At 33.4% G+C, this 20,383-nt stretch overlaps 1 protein-coding gene across 1 annotated transcript in view; it reads left to right on the top strand.

Annotated features, from left to right (window-relative positions):
* The first annotated feature begins 3,221 nt into the window (after nucleotides 1-3,221).
* The window catches only part of LOC110998872 (zinc finger protein 177), a 29,760-nt gene continuing 12,598 nt past the window's right edge, over nucleotides 3,222-20,383 (top strand). The window contains exon 1 of the mRNA XM_022267674.2: nucleotides 3,222-3,746. Within this exon, the coding sequence (XP_022123366.1) occupies nucleotides 3,558-3,746 (189 nt within the window). The 5' untranslated portion in view covers nucleotides 3,222-3,557. The remainder of the gene's footprint in view (nucleotides 3,747-20,383) is intronic.

Here is a 20,383-nt window from a genome sequence, read left to right as displayed (position 1 = left end):
GGTATTCTTCTTCTTCTATATGCGTGTTGTATGACAAAGTATCAAAAAAATTAAAGTGGTTGTCGAAGATATATTCAAATAGGTATATGTTAAATGAAACTCTTTGTTTAAAGCTGCGTGTCAACTGGATTTTATCCTTTAATACATGCCTATAAATAAAGAAATAAAGGGGGTGACGCTAACATAAAACTATCTTGGATTATTGAAAGGTTCTACGGAAACCTAATTGACAGGTCTGTTACATACAAAAAACAAAAATCATTTATTCATAAAGGTAACATAATGTACACTTATGAACGTCAAAAATAACTATACATTAAATGATTCTAATTTTATATTTACCGCCAGATCTCAAATGATATAAAATACAAAGGATATGAGAAACGAGCATGTTATATTATATTTTACTTTGGTTTGTTCGTACACCTAGGAAAATCTTAATGTACAAATGTAATATACTACATTAGGTGCCTAACCGTGGAGATTTAAAAAAGTGAAATTGAAATTCAATAAAGTTTGTAAGTAATATTATTATATGTAACTTGACTTTCCACTCCCTTATCAGAAGAAGAAAAACTTCAGTGGTATCTTCAACTTCTTTGCAAATTTGTGTTACTTTTCGCACTTGTGGTCGTTCTTCAATCTTCACTCAATAAGGCGATAAATTGATAAATGAATATTTAAGCCCAAGGAAAATCTAATGTGGAATCTGACATTAATTCCCACCCAAACATTCAAAGGTAAACAATACTGACGACGGATGATGGAGGATTTAGATCGTTCTATCAAATCGACTTGAAATTAATTGATGATATAAGGCAGGTTATAAACGTTCCAGAGTTGTGTTAAATGTAATGATGCCATTATTTTATATTTAATAAATATAAAATATTAATTCTATCTACTTTAGTTATAGATTATCCTAATGTGAGTTTAGGAGGTACCAAGACTTAAAAAAATAGACAGACTAATCCTATGAGAGCAACGTGTAAATCACAAGCTAGCCAAGAATGTGAAAACCCAAGATCTGCTTAGGTAGATTTCCAAGCGTCTTAGACGTTCGTAAAAGACAGCTTGCGCAGTAACATGAATAAAATCCGATTACTCGTGCTTAGTGTCCATCTGGCGCGGGATATGACGCGTTAAAAGGGCTTATGATTTCTTTTTTTGTACTTAAATATGTTTTCCTGTGAACTGCCAAGAGCTACGACAGGTCAAACACGAACACGCGAATTCCGCATTGGCCGAAACTATACTTGAAATCTTCTCTTCTCTTCTCTTCTCTTCTCTTCTCTTCTCTACTCAATGATCAGAAGCTTTCAAGCTTTGTGTAAAGGGAGATTACTCCCTTTCATTATTAAATTCGCTTGTGATTGTCGTCGCTTAGTTCAGTAACAACTAATTTTTATCCGAATTGTGGAAGTATTTTTTCGTGCCTCCAAGCAATATTTATAAAAAGCTTTAAACCAATTGAAATGATACAGATTTAAATAGAATTTTTTTATATATTTCATATAAAATTTTTGTACGATGTCGATTTCCTAGAAGTAGAACAGCAGCTACGATTAACTTTCTCCGCCTCAGGGTCTTTGAAGCAAGATATCGACACGCGTTTGTTCGTATTTTTGTCTCCATTTAGGGCCCGTCCTAGAATACCAATCAAATTAATTCACGGCTATGAGTTTATGAAAAGTTGCCTTTTATTATACCTAGATACACGCTTCCATTACAAAATAGTCCGACAATATCACATGTCAACTTTGAACTCTGATATATATAAATAGATCGCATACCAATATGCTTCACATCTTAATTCGGAATTGGAACAAAGCTCAACAATGCGCGTGTCCAGCCAATCGCGAGTAAAAACTTCCAAACAATACAATCCGGTAATGCACAGTGCGCGCGAGCTGGGGCGGCACCGCACTGACCACGCCCTGCCCAAACTCCGCCCATAAGCTCCTCACGTGATTTATGAACACATTTTTAAACAACATCATGTAAATCTGTCATTTACTTATTTTGAACTGACATAAATCTGTGTGGAATGTTGACAGGAGAGTGCGCTGTAGCATTATTGTAACCTAGGCATCAACTCGGTTGTTGGTCTTCTTATGTGATCGTCAGATGAAAGAGGAGTAGGTAGTATATAAATGTTAAATTATGTCATTCAATCTGGTGTATTTCTCGTAAATGTCATTGGTTTTATTATGTAGAAAGGACCTTTTGGTAAATTAGAGCTACCGTAAAATAGAAAACTTTAACAAAATAATGTAATAAGTTACACATAATAGTTGTATAAAATCATTGTACGTATTAACTTTTAATTAAAATTAAAATAATGAAAACTTTGAACTGGCAAATTAATCACGAGATATAAACTGAATTAATTAAAACTTAACTAAGATATGCTGTCCCGTACCCGAAGATCAACTCGTTCAACAGAAAACAGCCTCTAAGATAATGTGATAAGGTCCAAAATAGAATGAGTACATGATAAGTGTATGATGCAGAATGTCGATGACCTAACACACCTGGCGCCTAACCGCAATCCGACAAGTACCTCCTGATGAATCAGTTTTAAGTAAGGCCAGTAATTAATCCGTGAGATATTATTCGTTGAGTTGAATTTGTACCTTCTGTCTAGAGAGCAAATTTATAATAAAAAAGGAAACCTAAGATTATATGGAATATTTTTGTTCTACTTGATCTAGTATGCGGTGTATCTCTAACTTATTTATTCCTCCATAAAAAAGTGTATGCAGAGGATGCTTCGTATTAATTGCTTTATTCATAAGCATTGCAAAGATTAGAATATGAAAATACCCCGCGAAAACTTTAGGCGTGAATTATATATTCCATCCATTCCATTAGTTCCACAATTGAACATTCACAAAAATATACGAAGAACACAAATAGAACTTGTACGCGTTATCAAAAATCATTAGGGCAGATGCGAAAATAAAAAACGGACAGGTAGCGTTAAAGAGACGTTGGGGTCAGGTGCGCGGAGCGAAGGCTCTGGCGCTGCGTCGGGCGGCGCACGAGTCGGCAGGTGCCGCCTATGGAGGGGGCACCTCACGCGACGTCTTACAAACCGATCAAACGCTCGAGTAGCCCCTAACACGCACACCCAAGATCCGAATTGCCTCGAACCGCTCGCAACGGCCTCTGTAGGGCTTTACTCCTCTCCTTTTTATCGAACAAAAAATGAACTGTAAACGCGATCACGGCCGTGCCTAAGGTCAATGTTAGCGCTTCCTTCAGTGCTCGTTCAGACAAGATCGCGCGCGCATCCTATCTCGCGACCGCCCCATCGGTATCGCGCAACAATATCGGAGTTGAACGAACCTTACCGAAATCAGTGTAGGGTTGTGTAATTTATCGCGACGTTTTAAAGGACGATCCATCACCGTGATATCGATAAGGCCTCGTCTTCCCAATAAATTATTTATGCTCATTAATTGTGATGAAGGCGAGCGGGCGCATTCCCGGTGATTATTCATTTATGACACGGGCTTGAGAACTCGACCGATTTCGGGAAATGCGCCAGTAAGATGGAGACTCTAGTACTGATCCCTCAAGAGCTGAGCTTGGCTTTGAGGCCGGGAGGGGCTAGAGGTCGGGAGGCTTCGGTCAGCGTTTGGACTTCCACGGAAATAGCGAGGGGTGCACTTTTGTATCCGTTTCAGGGGACGATAAGAATTGATAAGCTTCATGTCTACTCTTATGCGCCCGATCACGATGTGAGTACCTGTGAATAATATGTACTTACGTATTTTAATAAAATTATCTTCGACATCAATCAACGTGACTCGTAATGTATTGACAGTATAATGAACATTTCAGTAGCTAAATTCTTTAATTTTATATTGCTTTATCAAACTAATTTGTGATAATAATAAAACGAATGTAATTTAATTTAGTATTTTGCATAATTCATAGTGACGAATTCATTACAAAAAACACAAAAATTTATTTGCTTGTCCCATTTAACAAAACTGGATCTAGTAACTGATATTTAGGTAATAAGTGCAAAACAATCTTGAGTATTATTTTTTTTATTAATAATCCTAATATCGCGGTCTGGCTGATAAAGGTACATACCTAGATGTATTTTACAGAGACCGCTTTCTAATATGTAACCATTAAGCTCACAAGTTACTGTGACATATCTACTTAATTAAAAAAAAATGATTTTTGCTAAATTAATTGTATCCTCGTACAATTATCCCATATTATTCGTAAACATCGTTTTAAAATACCACTTGTATCATTAACAATATCGGATTGATATCATTCGCATCTTTATATTTCTGCAAGTTTTCACAAAGGAAATGACTCACTAAGAATTGATTAAATAACTTCTATTGGGTATAATGCTGTGGTGTAATAAAATTATGATCGAATTATAATTTAATAATTGTGTTAACCGCTGGCTTAAATGCTGCCGAGTGACCGCTAAATTAATTTAGTTTTTAATTTCAGTTCAGTTTCGTTGATAGGTACATCTAGGAAATCATGAGCGTTAGTTCGGTTCGAGACCCCATCTTTGCACAAAGAAATATTTCAATAAGTATAAAAAATGTTTTTGACCGCAAGTGGTTCAGCCGACGAAGCTCACGTAGCGCCTCGGTTTGAGTTGGTTTTTATCTCCAATCATAGAATTACTCTGTTGGCATAACCGCATGATTGTTTCCAATACAGATTCGATTGTTTCAAATTGTTTGTTTATCGATATGCAACATTTTACTAGTAATATCGTAGAGCGATTTCAAATTGCTTGGTTCAGTTCATGTCTGGGTTGTACATACTTACTTTGATATTAAATCTATTTGTTTATAAGTTTTACAGTTATTACGACTTAACTTATTATATTTAAATTTAGTTTATTAAGAAGATATTTTCGTTCTTTCCTTATACGTTTACCCATAAGACTTAACTTTAACTGTTTACAACAACATGTTTGTATTATTTTTGAAATTGTAAAAAGCCTCCGACGAAGCCTGTGAACGGAAATATTGACATAATATGCATGACTTTCAGCGAAATCTACTAGTTCAAGTAACGCCGGGTGTGGTCAGTGAGTAAAAGGTCTTTAGGCTTTTACACTTAGTTCGGTACACAAAGAGCCAATTGCTCCAATATTATTTTATACAACCTGTGCGTTGTGAACCCTTGTAAATTTAGTCCTAGGACATAAATTTTTTTTCATTTATTTCGACAACAAAGATACATTTACACACATTTAGTGATTTGTGCACTATAAATATAGGTAATTATGATGATATGAGCAAACCAAAACCTCGAATGTAATTCTAATCTAATAAATGTGAGTCATATATCCTGTTATATGAAATATCGGAGAGACGCAATAAATTAATTATTAAGATCAAAATTGCGACAATTTTTTACCTAACCAATTGATAAAGTGGAATAGATTGGTTTCCTCTTCCGTATCAAATGCGATATTTATTTGCAGCGAATAATATTCATGTGTTAATATTTGTACCCCAAGGGGGACAATTACAAGAACAAAAGCAATTAATTAGTTGATTGAATTTTGAAAAAATATGATATTGGTGAAATTTGTGATTTCAAGTTCCTAATTAAGACGGGTGCATTGTTCATACAAAGGCATATTTGTATTTTTAATATTGTGTTCATAATTAATTTCAGTTCGTTAAGCTTTCATTGAGTGGGCCACTTCTCATTCGGTACAAGTTACACGTTAAAGCGATTTAATAAAACGTTAAACGTTTAATAGAGGAGCGTGATATTAATTTCTGTCAGTTTAAATGTTTTGTTGTTATTGAGCTGTCATATTATTGGTTATATCAACAACCTCATTGTATAGTCAATTCAAAATTTATATTTTTTAAATATAAACCCTTGATTCGATTACACTCCATAAGATAGAAAAATAACACACATAGTTGTATCGCTAAAGTTTATTTGTGTCCAATACAATAATATATGAACATAAATTTATTAGAATCCAGCCTTTAAGTTGACCCACTGAAAGTTTTTGTCAGGAAGCACGCGCTGTGGCGGTCATTACGGCCACAGCTTTGTTCCATACAAGAGGCTAATTACAATTGTCTGAGATGTTTTGACAACGGCTATTTATAATAATACCACAGAGCATTCAAACTTAGCAGATCGACTTCTAAACCAAGTAGTTATTAACAATGATTCTAGTTACTGTTTGGGTTATACAACGTAGGTATATATATTTCTGGTGCTAGTTCAGATTTGTCACATGTTTTATTCATAAATGTATGTTTTACTAGAGTGGCAGTAGCAGTTTCTTTTTAATTAAATACACATACTCGTAATGCAAATAAATAAATGGCGTCGGAAGCAATTAATTTGGTGATTTTCTAAATGCTTTCTAACTTAAAAATAATAATGCAATAATTAAAACCCCGTTCGCCACACCAATAATTACAGTTCGTAAGATGTTAGTCTAATACATGAATCACGAACGCGTAATGTTTATGAATAATTGTGAGAGTGTGATTAGGAGAGATCCATCTATAACAGACACATTGATTTATTGCTTTTATTGGAATGAATAAACAGCATATAGAACGAGAGAATAACTCATCTCTTAATCTAAATATTATTGTAATAGTCCGCCATGTAGTACAAAGTTTTTTTGACCAAATTAGAATATTTCTATTGCATTTGTTCCGTTACTACCTAATATATAGATAGATATGTCATCGTACGATAATTACTTAATTTCGTGTGTAACTGAGCCCGAGATAATACCTCTCTAATGTGTTCACACGTTTTCTTCGCTTTGTCTCGTAAACAAAAGAATGTGCTATATATTTTCTAAAATTATTTCATTACTAACATTATAACACAGCATTACAGCAACAGTTCTAAACAATATAATAATTTAAAGGGTTTTACTTTTAAATTGTTTACGGCTAAAAATTGGGTGCCACAAAGTTTTCTTTCCTTTCAAGTCAATACTTCTAATTTAACGTGTCATGCATTACACGATGGAGCTTAAATGAGTCAAAACAGTAGATTATAAATAATTTAAAACAATTTTATTGATTTATATACTATATTAAAAAACAGGGTTGGACGCCTTTTCCCCAATGTTGGTCAACTAAGCGGTAGACCATGTTATCCGTAACATTATGAGCTCGAAATTGGTATAAGGCGTTAGCATTGGTAGCTCAAGGTCGATTGGTCTGGTTGGTTGGATCCCCCGCTGGATGGATGCCACGGAGAAGTCCTGACACGAGCTCCAAGTCGCCGATTGGCAAACAGCAGCGCAAGGTCGTTTTAAATGGGGTTGTCTTGTGTCGGAGCTTAAGACTGACTTTGGGTCGTATAACCAACGGAGTAAGTATATTTATAAATATACTTTCTTACTACATGCCAAGACATATTGTTTATTGGTATATAGATTTCTTAAGAATAAATTATAATTAGTACCTACAAACTTTTTAAGAACACTTTCGCATTGTCACTGGCCAGTAAGGTTTCCGGCTTGGCGAAGTTGGAGCTAAACAATACGAGGTAAAAAGCGAATAAGTTACCACATTAGAGAGAACAGTGGTTCAACAAAAGCGAAAGTTCATTCATGAGATAATTGTGTTTCACTGGATTGCGTCACATGATTTTTTCCTTGGCCGATGAACTTGCATGGAAAAGATTTTTTTATCGCCATATTGTCTTGTCTTTTGTAGGAAGTAAATCTGCTGATCAGCTTCTTCTAAGCCGTCGCGAGGTGAAAAGTGCCTGTCGTAATCATTTTTATAAAATGTACTTGTGAACAACTATAATTTGTTAAAAACAACGCTAATGTAATTACATGTGTGTATAAATAAGGATTAAAGAAATTAGCTGTGCCTCATTAATGCCAAAAATCCTTAATCCCGTTTATCAAACTAAACTTTGTCCATGATAGAATGATTATATACTAAATCCATTAATAAAAAACATTCAAAATTACTCGGGTGTTGCTAACGCAGTTCTATCATGTTTATCTTTATAGTAGAAAAATAATCACATAAAGGCAAGCCGCCTTCGTAGCATACCGTACACACACACATACATAAATGGCCTTTTATTGTATTTTTTTTGTAATAATTTTAATAAACTTTGTTTCATTAAATCTGATAAGCGAAACATAATACGTTTGATAAAGTTGAAGAAATGTGTTATTTATCTATTATTTAAATTCACTTCTCAATATTTAGTATGAACTAAAAGTATTTACAAAAAAAACATCAGCTTGGACTGCAATTCCTAAATGAGTCTCGCCATTGAAAATCTAATATCCTTATGCGTTACATATCGGTATCGTAAAAACAGTACTATAATCTGATATGATAAGCGCATGCAAATCGTTAATAATATTCAAACTTATATTATCTAAGCCATAAATGAATAACAAATGGAAGGAGGCTTATCTATTCTTGAACCGTATTGAAAGAAATAAAATATGAAATGTAATGGTCACTTGCGGTATCTTTGATAAAGATGATATTATTTTATGGAACCATCAGAATTCGATCGTTGCTAATCTCGATACCTTTAAAATTATTATTAATTAAATTAGTGGTCCATGAATGTAGGAGTAACGATTAGAGATCAAGCTAAATATTGTTTGCCTATTAATATTATATTAATAAAATAATATTTGCTTTTGATGGGAATATTAAATACTACGTGCACTTTTACGTGAGGAGCTGAAATCGGATGACTTTGTTTAATTATTGCAATGATAAGGATTAAAAGAGTTTTAGCAGGTATACATATTTTGATGATAGAGCAAAACGATTAATCTATCTTTTGTCCGATTACAACAATCGATTAATATCGATTTATATTCCTAATGATAACAAAAGCGCTTAATACCATTAGGTGATCTCGATAGCACGTTAATTAATTGAAAACAGATGGTACCTTGTTAGTCGATTCAATCGAATTAATTGGTATCAATATAATCGACCAAATACAATAACCTCCTGGAGTCTGCTTTCTGTCGTGATCACCTATTGTTCGTAACTGTACAAAGAAAACTAAGTTTTAAACGTTAAAAATTAAAACTAAAAAAACACTTCTGGTCTATCTATTATACTCTAATCATTAATTTCTTCGTTTACAACAGCAGCGTGAAAATGTAAATGATGAAGGCTCGCTTTCAATTCGTTATTTATTTAACTCTTGACAGAATCTCAGCCGGTAAGTCGTGGTGAGACTAGTTCCTGTGAAAATTATAGTTACTTGACTGTTATCTGAACGAGAGGGCGAGGTAATAAAATATAATTATTTGTTGGAAACCAATTTGTTGGTTTGATTTGTTACAAGTTAGCAATGAAATAACTGGAGTACCAGCTGTATTTCATAAATACGCTGAGATATCCCTTTCGGTTAAGTTCGTTGTATCGCAAACATGAAACATTCGTAAGTTCGCTTCTTTTTAGTGGAAATTTATAATTAAAAACGTGTCTGACATTAATTAACATTTAAAACAAGTAAATTGCTCTATAATTACCTCTATTTTCCTGTTTCCTGCGCCTCTTCCATTCGGTTGATGAATTGTCCGCAGAGGTTTTTCGATTTTGAGGACATACGCCTAAAATTATATATTATATTTATAAATCGAACTTAATAACTTCGGTAATAAGGAGGTGTGTTCTAACAGACGCATATAACAAGGAGCAATAAGTAACGGAACTGAACACCGGAAACACTCTATCACATGCGTCATTAGTCAAGTTGCGATAAACCGTAAAAACTACAATCAGACCGGTGCAAATTTAAAAAAGCCCTCATTTTGTTACCTGACCAAAGAATCATCAACAAATCATCAATGGCCAAGAGACTCGACATTTGGTTCAAAAAAACTATAACTAATGCTCGAAAATGGTTTCACTAAAGTGATGTAATTTGGTGAGAATGAGAATAATTTCGTAGTTTTTTACTAGTGATCATCAATACATCAGCGATAAAATAACGATATTTTTATTCATAATTCGTTGCATTAAAAAAACACACACAAAACACAATAAAAATTATAAGGAATACAACGGGCGGCCTTATCGCTAACAAGCGATCACTTCCAGGCAACCCTAGCTAGAGAAACCCAAAAAAAAAAAGATGAATAAAGTGCAAGAAGTACCAAAAGTTAAAAAAAATAAGTTATATAGAACGTTAATAAAAATAAAAATTAATGACAAACTAAAAAACTTGTCTTACTCTCAATTCATGATTAGCTATGTAATACAAAAGAAAGGAAAATCTAAGAAATACACAAATCACGATTGATCAGGTTAGGATAAGGTTAAGAAATGCTTATACGGAAGAGTTTAAAAGGTATTGTCAGGTAGCCAATGGTATGGAGTCGGGCAGCATATACCACAACTTAATGGCGGAGATCCTAAATGAATTGCGTATGTAGGGTGAACTTGATAGTGTTACTTTACTCGGCAAAAATAATAATAAATAAATTTATAAAAAGAGTAATGATAAGTGATAACATCGTCGTTGACCATCGCTTCTATATTTTTTTACATTTAAAGGTTTTAAGTTGCTTGCTCATCAGCAAAGGCATCCCATGTTTCGGTGTAACACTATTCGGAATCATTTTCCTATAGAATATCAGTATTGAGTATCATGGGAATAGAAAAGTTACAAGTTGACCGTGACGGCTTAAATTACGGTCAGTTTGATATCAATTGTCAAATACCTATCGCTGTATTGAGCATTGGTGCGTTAACATGAGAACATGATGGAAGAATGTTAGTTTTTGCGGCTTTCATTAATTAGGCAGAATATACGTGAATGTCGTACAAGAAGATTAACTATTATTTTAAAGTAGCCACACTAAACGCATACAACATAATATAGTATGATAAATCTCTGTTTGATATCATTGATTTATGCAGATTTGTTCAATCTATAAATACCTAATGCGAACACATGAAGTTCAATTGTGCTCCGTTCTCACAGTCGACTTCTGGTCGTTAACCTACAACTTCATTGATAATTCCACACTATTTTCACTTTCTTAATAAAGTAGGCAAATCAAATGCAGAACGAGATTAAATATTCGTATTGATTATGCAAATTTTTTGAAAACGACAGGACGTCCGCCGCGAGCTGACGAAATTCTGGTTCCCAGACACTATGCGACCGACCATCACGTTAGGCAAGCTTTATCAATGTTATAGGAAACAACATAATGAGATGCAATTTCATTCATATATTTAAATTCTTCACATCCTAAAGTAGCTGGAATTAGCTTCTAATGTTTATATCACCCGTATAACTCATAAAATACGATTGGAACATTAATAGTCTTAATCCTGCATTATTATCTTATGTTATGTAAGGATGATGATTTGTGTTTGTGATAATGATGTAGAGTAATTCAAATAGGTGATTACTTGGCCACTTAAGATCTGCCGCATCGCAGGTATTTATAAACGAATGCGTTCACCAGAGTACTACTTCTTAATCAATCAATGGAACGAGTTCTTCGAATTGTACGACCACTGACGCTGAATTATTTGATCTTAAATATTCACCTTTCATTTTGATCCAGTAATGGAACATGAATGTTTCGATAGATAGACGGTAATGCTAATAAAAGTTGTCGTGACTGCCGAATGATGGGTAATGGAAATGCTTAGTGATTTGTTGTCGGATATTAAGAGCAAAGTTCAAAAGTTAACACTCGTGGATGAGTGAGGGTCAAATGCATTAGCCACCTATCGGTCGGCAATAAGTTCTAACAAAACACAACATAAAGAAGTGCATAAACAATAACAAGATACGATTAAAATAAGTTATTTAATAAAATAGCACTTAATAAAATGAATCATTAGAATATTAATCATGCAATTAAGGGGCATGACTTTCGACGACATCTCAACACCGGAAGGGAAGTCGTTAATGAATGTGGGACTTTGTCAATTGACGCTCAAACCAAAGATAAAAATGTCTATTCGGTCATGTCTACCTTAACGGTTGTTTCTCCAATAAAATATTAGCAATTTTTAATTTTATAAAATCTCTTGTACATAGCGGCTTTATTTCTATTTATTTGCTTTGCTCGCATTAAGGACAGTAAATACTTCAACTTGGAACATTAATTTCGTAATTTATTCGATTTCAATCAGTTCTGTCTGGTTCGATGATGAATAATTTTGTTCTGGTATAATTACTTTACCGTAAATATGTCTTATTTAAATTTATTTGTATGTGAACTTAAGATCGGCGGCTAATAGAATAAACACGCTCTGATTAAGTGGGCTGTTAAGGATTTTTTATGAATTAATTAAAAATTAATCAGCGTTCATATACGTGAATTATGAACGTTCTTAAATTAAAAAAAAGAAAATTTAATTGAAATTAATTTCAATCAAGGAACCATGCTTTGATACTAATATAATGACAGTGAACTCATTAGTAATTTATATGTTTTATTAAATTGAAGATATTTTAATGTTTCATATATAAATAACATTAGGTTTATACTCAACAGGTTCTATCCGCAGCGTAACCTCAGTAAGAGCCACCGCAACTTACTCACTCATATTTCACCGCATTGCGACTTGACATTTAATATTTTATTTACTATTCATGTTCATTGTCAAGAGTCAAGACACATGAAATAGTAAAATAAGTTTAACCAACTGTTAAAAATATAAAAAAACATAAGATCAGGGGTTGAAAAAACGTATATTTAGGTTTCAACAAGAGAAACATTATCTCTATAGACACAAGGCCACTATTAATATGTAAAATAAAAGACCAAAGGTTTTTGATTAATCAAAGTAGTAATCAAAAAGTGTTTGTTCCTGACGAGGTTCGTAAATATTGACCGGCTAACGACGTTAAGGAAATTACGATTAGACTCTATAAATGCTCAAACTACAAATATAAAGCTTATCCATAGGTTTTGTAGCCGCTCCAGGTAAAGTTATGTTAAATCTGGAGATTGAGAAATTAATAATAATTTTTCGCTGCGGATAGAACAGATAGTTTAGGTAAGATGTAGAAAAGTTCCATCTTCTCAGTTATTCGTTTGGGGCTGCCGAGACAGTGGAGCGCAATGGAATGACGGTACCATCAATAGTAATTTGTGTTAGGTAGGATTACCTAAAAAACTCATATTTCACAAAGCGTCGTAATATAATATTATGCTCTAAGAAGCTCTCTGTAGTCTGAGAGCAGACATCGCGCTGATACGTGAACAGAGGGCAATCTAATAAATTTCTTCAAAATAATTCAGAGCGAATCAGTGGCTTGGATTAGTAGTTTTATCATGAGCTCGTTATAATTTTACTTTAAGGTACGTTTTAATATACGTTTAAACTTAATATAAAAATGGTCGTGGTAAATTTCGGTTTTCATAAAGAGATGAACTAGTGGTTGGTAATACAATGTTAGATTTGTGTTAGAATATGTATCTAGATTCTAGAAGGATAAGCAAATATCAATTGTAGCTGGTTTAGTGGGCTAATAAGACACGATGCCAAATATCTATTTTGTACGTTTTTATACACAAGTTCTTATTGTTATAAAAACTAAGATGAAGGGAATTCTTGCATCTAATGTTTTTTGTATTTGTAACATTTTAATTGAAAGTATATTATGTAAGTATTTAAAGTGTTACATTTGATTTTCTAAATTTTGTGCGCAATGTTAAAGGCGCATTATTTTCAAGTTTTTGTATAAAGTGATTAATATTGAGACGAATGACATTTTTACGTTTCCTGTGATACTTGTTTTATCTATTTAAGTGATCCACATAAAAGATTTAGTATTTTTATTAAAAAAGCTTAAAGTTAGGAGAGTCTAATTTAATTTACTATACCATTGTCATTTGCATCTGACCACGTTAAACTATCAAAAATGTTAAGACGATTTAAATAAAACGATTTATTTGCTTTACATCTTTATCTCAAGTTAACAGTTATTAATTGTTACTATTAGAGTTATCTTTTGACTTCTTCGGTGTATTTTTTTCTTTATATAATAACATAGTTTCGCTGTGTCGTAATAAAATAAATAGAGTATTAAGAAAATGTTATCTTGCATGAGTGAGTGATAAGGAAAAAATTAACAACATATCCTAGTGGAAAAAAGAGTGGCGGAGAGTTTATTGTCAGTTCTTCTCTTAAAATTAGAAGCATTTAAATACAATAAATTTCTTTTTTTGACGTTCATAAGTGTACATTATGTTACCAACATGAATAAATGATTTTGAATTTGAATTTGATGCTGCTTTACGGGTGAACATTTATTTTTATAAAAAAGCAACGAAATCCTGCCTTACCCAAGCAAATTACGTTTGTGTATTGCCCTTGTCAGTGTTTATAAAATTTGTTACACCTCATTAAAATCCCATCGAATATTCCTGACTACTAAGATCAGTAGCTTAATCGTTCATTAATTTGTTAAACGTGAAAGCAAACGTACCGCTCGCATCGATTTATTACTTTTTCTCTCGGCTCGTTTATTTTATGCCTTATTTTTATAAAATACTATTTGATATCCACCGACATCATTCGTTTTGTTGATAAAACACATGATTGTGGTCTATCAGTAATCACTTCAAAGGTTTTTTACAATGATGAACAGATTAATAGTAAATACCTTTTTTGCGTCATTATAGAAATCTAAGGAGCTGAGTGTCCGATTGCATTTACCATACATTTTATATAAATGGTACTAGATAGTGTTGCCCAAATGCAAGACCAAGACGAGACTTAGACCAGTCTTGGTATTGGTCTTGCGTCAATACACCTGGTCTTGATCTTGGTATTGGTATTGCGCTCTCAGTCTTGGTCTTGGTCTTGATCTTGCAGCAAGAGTCTCGCAAGACTTGTAAATACCTATTAGCCTATTGCTATTTGTTCTTCACTCATGTCAAATAGTAAACATTCACTCCGAAAGCAATAAGAATTTAGAGTACCTAGCTAGGTAAATGGGCGAGAATAATAAATAAGATAGACTCGAAGCGAAACTCAATTAGAAATGACTGAAATTGAAATAAAAACTCATATTTATAAGCAGACAAGCCGAAGACCGACAAAGAAAAATGCGGCATTCTTTGATAGATAGAATAAATCTTTGAAAGATTAAAAAACAGAAGTATCAGAATCAAAATCAAATAGGTTTTGTGCCTACGCAAAAATAAAGTGTAGATAATTATGCAAATAATATTGTTTATTATGTTCTTTTTTTATTGGAACTATACGTTGCCTGCTGTTTTTATGGAGGTTACTAGCTACTAGAGTAGATACGATAGAAGTTGATAAACCGACACTGCAAATCTCGATTTTTGGAAATGTGTGATTTTAAAACCAAATGCGTAAAGCAATATGACGTCGCTCATATTTGGAGTTTGTCCACGTTTCAAATTTGTTTAAATCACCCACTATCGAGACAGCGTGTCAAATGCTGTGATACACTTGTTGCAAACCGCGGCGTCTTTGTTCGTAAATTATCAAATATGTAGGTATATAATACACCGACCGACCAACAGTTTATTCGCAGAACGTCACATTTTCCCAATCAACCTTGAACCTTATTTCTCTAATAATAAAGTTGAAAATTTGATAACGCCCAAATCTCAGTTTGTCCTAACTGCAAGACGCAAGAGTATTGCAGGCTTAAGTATTGTCTTGCTCAAGTCTTGCAGGCTTCAGTCTTGGTATTGGTCTTGCTACGATAAGGTGGTCTTGGTATTGGTATTGGTCTTGCAAAAATGCAAGAACAAGACCAAGACTGCAAGACCAAGACCGATTTTGGGCAACACTAGTACTAGAGTAAGTAAGTCTTATAGAAAATATAACTTTTGCATGAATTATCATATAAAATCAATATCCATAAAATATTTATATTGCATATAAATCGTACGATGCCTTTAATTGCAACGATAAGAGATACATATATCCTTTAAATCATGGAGACTTTAGCCTCGGGTACTTTTGAAGTAGTAGACTAGCAGATTTGCTTATTAATAAGTGCGGCAAAGAATTTGTATCGGCTAACGGTAAAGCCCGGAATGCTAATTCGTTTCTTAGCTGGCAATACTCATTTATATCTTAAACACAGGTAACTAGTGCATGGTTTAATTCGATAGATTATCTTTATGTGCCCTCTTAATTATTACTGTCTCGATATGAATTAAATTTGATTGCAAGTGATTTATTCGACGAGAAAATTGAGGTGCTTCGAAGGCAGCTCCTGTAAATATAATTATTAACGAATTTTAATTATGCAACACATATTTACTAAATACTAAACCTAAAGTTTTCATTAAAAGCTTCCAAAAAAGTTCGCACTTTGAAAGTCCGAGTTATGCTGTGGTTTTAATTTCAACTAAAATAAAAGTATTTTTATTAGTAATTACATCGCGTATCTATATCATTGCCAATACAGAAATATGGCTTTCTTCCATTGTACCCTCTGCTCCACTGGCTAGACCTTAAGTAACAACGCCACCGACCCAACATCGAAAACAAGTAATATATGTAAAACCGGATAATACAATCGTGTCGTACAGCATAATTGATCAGACATGGTGGATAAATTAAGTCTTTTTATGCCCCATCTCAACGAGATTGGAACATGTTTTTGTATTTACTCTCAATGTAATAAAACGCCTAATTGAATTCCACGGATATCTCGTGGTACCTTTTGGTCGTTATGCAATTTGTTAATTTCATTTAATGTTTTAATTTATCGAAATAACGAGCCTCATCTGCTGTAGTACTTGCTTCGTTACAGTTATGTCATACGATTAATATTTTCTAGTATTCGTATATATGATTTATGTTTAACATAAAATATATATATTAAATATGTGTTTTCAAGAAAATCGTAAGACGAAATTATAAGAAAAAAGCAGACGAAGCTTAGAAGGCTTACTCCCGCTTACCGAATTGCCTCTGTTCATCGCGAATGTTTTAACCCTGTTATTTAGACCAATTATTACGTCAGAAAGGCATTTAAGTAAAAAAGCGATAGAATGCGCCAAGTCCTTGATTAAAAATGTGACAGGTTGATTGTGGAAGTTTTCGTCTGCCGCCCGGTTGAGTACTTTTTGTACGGCCTATCGTGTGGTACTATGCACAATGCTCATATAGTTACGCAGCTATCGTAAATTATAACATAATTCAAACGAAACATAATCATTTAAATTGCTGTGTTATTTCCAGAATCTGTTTACCCACGACTTTGCTGAAAACAACTAAAGCAGTTAATTAACAAATTTATTCTTAAATCGAGAAACGTTGAAAATCATTATAAGATTTCTTTATCTTAAAAATTGTAAGCTCCTAAAGTAGGATTAGGACGGGTGCCATTTGCCACATAACGTGATTCTTATAACTTTTGGTAGGTATAGGAGATAAATTACAATACCAAGCTTAACGTGACATTCGTTTTCATATAGTATAGGTGCGATACCGCAATGTTGTTCAATGGCAGATATTATCTTCCACTTGACGTCGCGTTTAACCGGTCGTAGAAAATAATTCACTTTGCTATTAATTTTTAATAATGTTATGTATAAAAATAATTCGTCTGTTTATTGTACTAAGAGTAATGAATAAACCGTTGAGAATCACAAACACAACTGATTACATGTGCATTACCGTATCAATTTCAAGCAAACAGGTGAGTTGCTAATTAATTGAATAACAAACAAGTGTAATTTCACGCCTTTTGCGTGCAATATTGAGCGTGACGTCACGCTTCGGTATACCACGTGCGCTACTGGAGGGGAAGTGTCAGAGCATGACCATTGAGTGTATTTCACATCACCATCTAAACGTTCCACCTGGAACATTGTACAAAATTAGAACTCGAAGAGTCTTAAGGCTCTGTTTATCATATTAAATATAATTATAATGTCTCATACCGACACTTTTAGTTCAACGTTCCGATAATATAGGATGAAAATTGAAACCTCTCCTTAAACAGTTTCCGGGTTGATATTTGCAAACTATTATTTTGTACACTCACATCGCAAAGGCTGTCAATTGGATCACAATCAAGCGGTGGGCCGAAGATAAAATGAGATGCAATTTCGATCATGACTGTACGACTCCGGGCCGCAGACGCCTTCGAGACTTTTGTGGTACATGTGATAGGTAAATGAAACTATGCTCTTCGCGTATGAGAAATATTTACTATAGTAGTAATGAAACAGCATTTTTATTTTAATTATTATATTATCTTTCTTATAATATTTTCTAATTCATTTATATATACATACATACGCATCATATTTTTTTTAAATTTGTTTAGACTAAAAATACGTAGCTGTAAAAATGCAATGTCGTATTAATTCGCAATACGGGACGTTAGGGGTAGAAACGCTCGCTTACAACTTGCACCATACAGTACTCGGACCGTAGCGCGTAATGTGGTATTATTATTGCGTACCTGCGGCCTTCACGACTCGCTTGAATTACTCTCTTGTTGGGCACGTGCTCTATCCGCAGACAAATTGATGTTTTCTAGAAAAAAAAAATATTTTATATGAACCGTAAAAACCAACGTTCTAAACCGGGAACATTTTCTCGAAGACAACCGATATCTTCAGCAAGCTAGCAATATTTAAAAACCTACTTCTCTCTAAACTCATCTTTGTAAAGGCCACAGAATTTCAGCAGGTTAAGTTACACAAAATTGTATTATTTAGTTAAGTAAGTACTTTATAATCGTTACTATTTTGAATGTTACCGACATAATAAGTAATCCACATTAGTTTACGGTCAATAGAAGTAACAAGTGCTCGACGTTCTTAAAAATATGCGCGTGCGCCGAGCAATTTGGTGGAAGTGCGGCAAATAATCGCCGCCGGCCGCAATCATGCCGGCACCGTTTTCATTGTCACGCGAAAATTATAATACGCTTGTTAAATTGCTTCACCTTCATATTTTCAATAGAACAACTACTGTGTAAAAGTTTAAAATAAAAACAAGAAAGAAGAGAGGTGATCATACCCATTCTCAATTTATTGATATATACATACATATTACAAACAATCGAGTTATGAGCCGACCATGAACTTCACTTTCAACCATGAAAAGTCACCGAATAATTGTCAACAATTGACAACGATAGTTGTGCTGTTTGACAAATTTTCCTTTCCTTTCGTTTTAAGAGTAAAGAGAGTCGTGACACGTCGTATATTGGAAACGAGCAAAGCCTACTCTGCGCATGCAGGGCTGTCAGTAATGTTCGCCTGCGGCTCAGACGTTCATTTGGGCTTCTGTTTAAGAACGCAATCATTAAATTATAATACGTTTTTTTTCATGTTGGGTTACACGAAAATTTAGTCCTACACAATTGCTTTACAGCGATTGTATCCTTTTGGAAAAAAAAATGTAAAATTATAAATTGTGTATCTAAAGTTAGAGGCTTAAAAAAGTTAAAACAGCTTGGCATATATAAACTTTCTTGGTTTATTTTGAAGCGCTCACGACGTCAATTAAATTTGATTGAGACAATTTGGGAGATCGATTAAAAGTCGATATTGAATCGATAGTTGGGTCACGTTGCATAATCTGGAAGGGAATGTTTTCAATTATTTATTTCAGAGAGTATATATGAGTCACTGTATTATGTTTTTTATGCAAGATAGTCAGTCAGGTTTAACACGTTATGGTGAGATGTTTAAAGATTTTAGAAAATACGAGCGTTGAACAACGAAATAATTAATCACCAACACAAGCAACTGAAATCTCAAACACGGGTGTTAAAATTATGCAAATGTTATTTTTATTACCTTTTAACATACTTAGGAGACATTATTGATGAGCTTTTTTGTAAAAAACGACAAAACCATCTTTATTGAGGTGTCTTAAACGTGGTATTTATTGCACGTTTAAAGCAAATTCTCACTATGACTAATTAAACTTAAGAATAAAAAAATATCTTATTTACGTTCTTTATCAAGTTCAAAATAACTGTTATTTTCAGAACATACCTAATAGGCAGATATAGTAACATTACCGAATAAAAATGTAGATGTGAACGAAAAATAGGATCTATATTACTTACAACATTCATCTTAACAAATATTAGGTATTATTCATCAATTACTTGATTGAATTCACGCCAGGCCACTGACAAACAAAGCTATTTAATAAACTTTGAAAATGTAAACCTATTCCCTTTATTGAAACCCTTTAGTCTGTGGTTAGATAAGAAACTAAATGCTATTTGCATCTATGATTTCTAGCTATTTTATGTACATTGCTGTGCCACCTCCGATAACGCACTATTTTTATGTTTGCTAATCCTGTCCATACGAGAACAAGATATCAGGTTATCTTCATCGCAATCTTTAATCATATTTATTTGTCAGATATTGTACTAA

The sequence above is a fragment of the Pieris rapae genome, chromosome 10 (assembly GCF_905147795.1).
Source record: "Pieris rapae chromosome 10, ilPieRapa1.1, whole genome shotgun sequence".
NCBI lineage: Eukaryota > Metazoa > Arthropoda > Insecta > Lepidoptera > Pieridae > Pieris > Pieris rapae.
The sequence above is the reverse complement of the archived record's forward strand: the minus strand, read 5'-3'. Positions and strand labels throughout refer to the sequence as shown.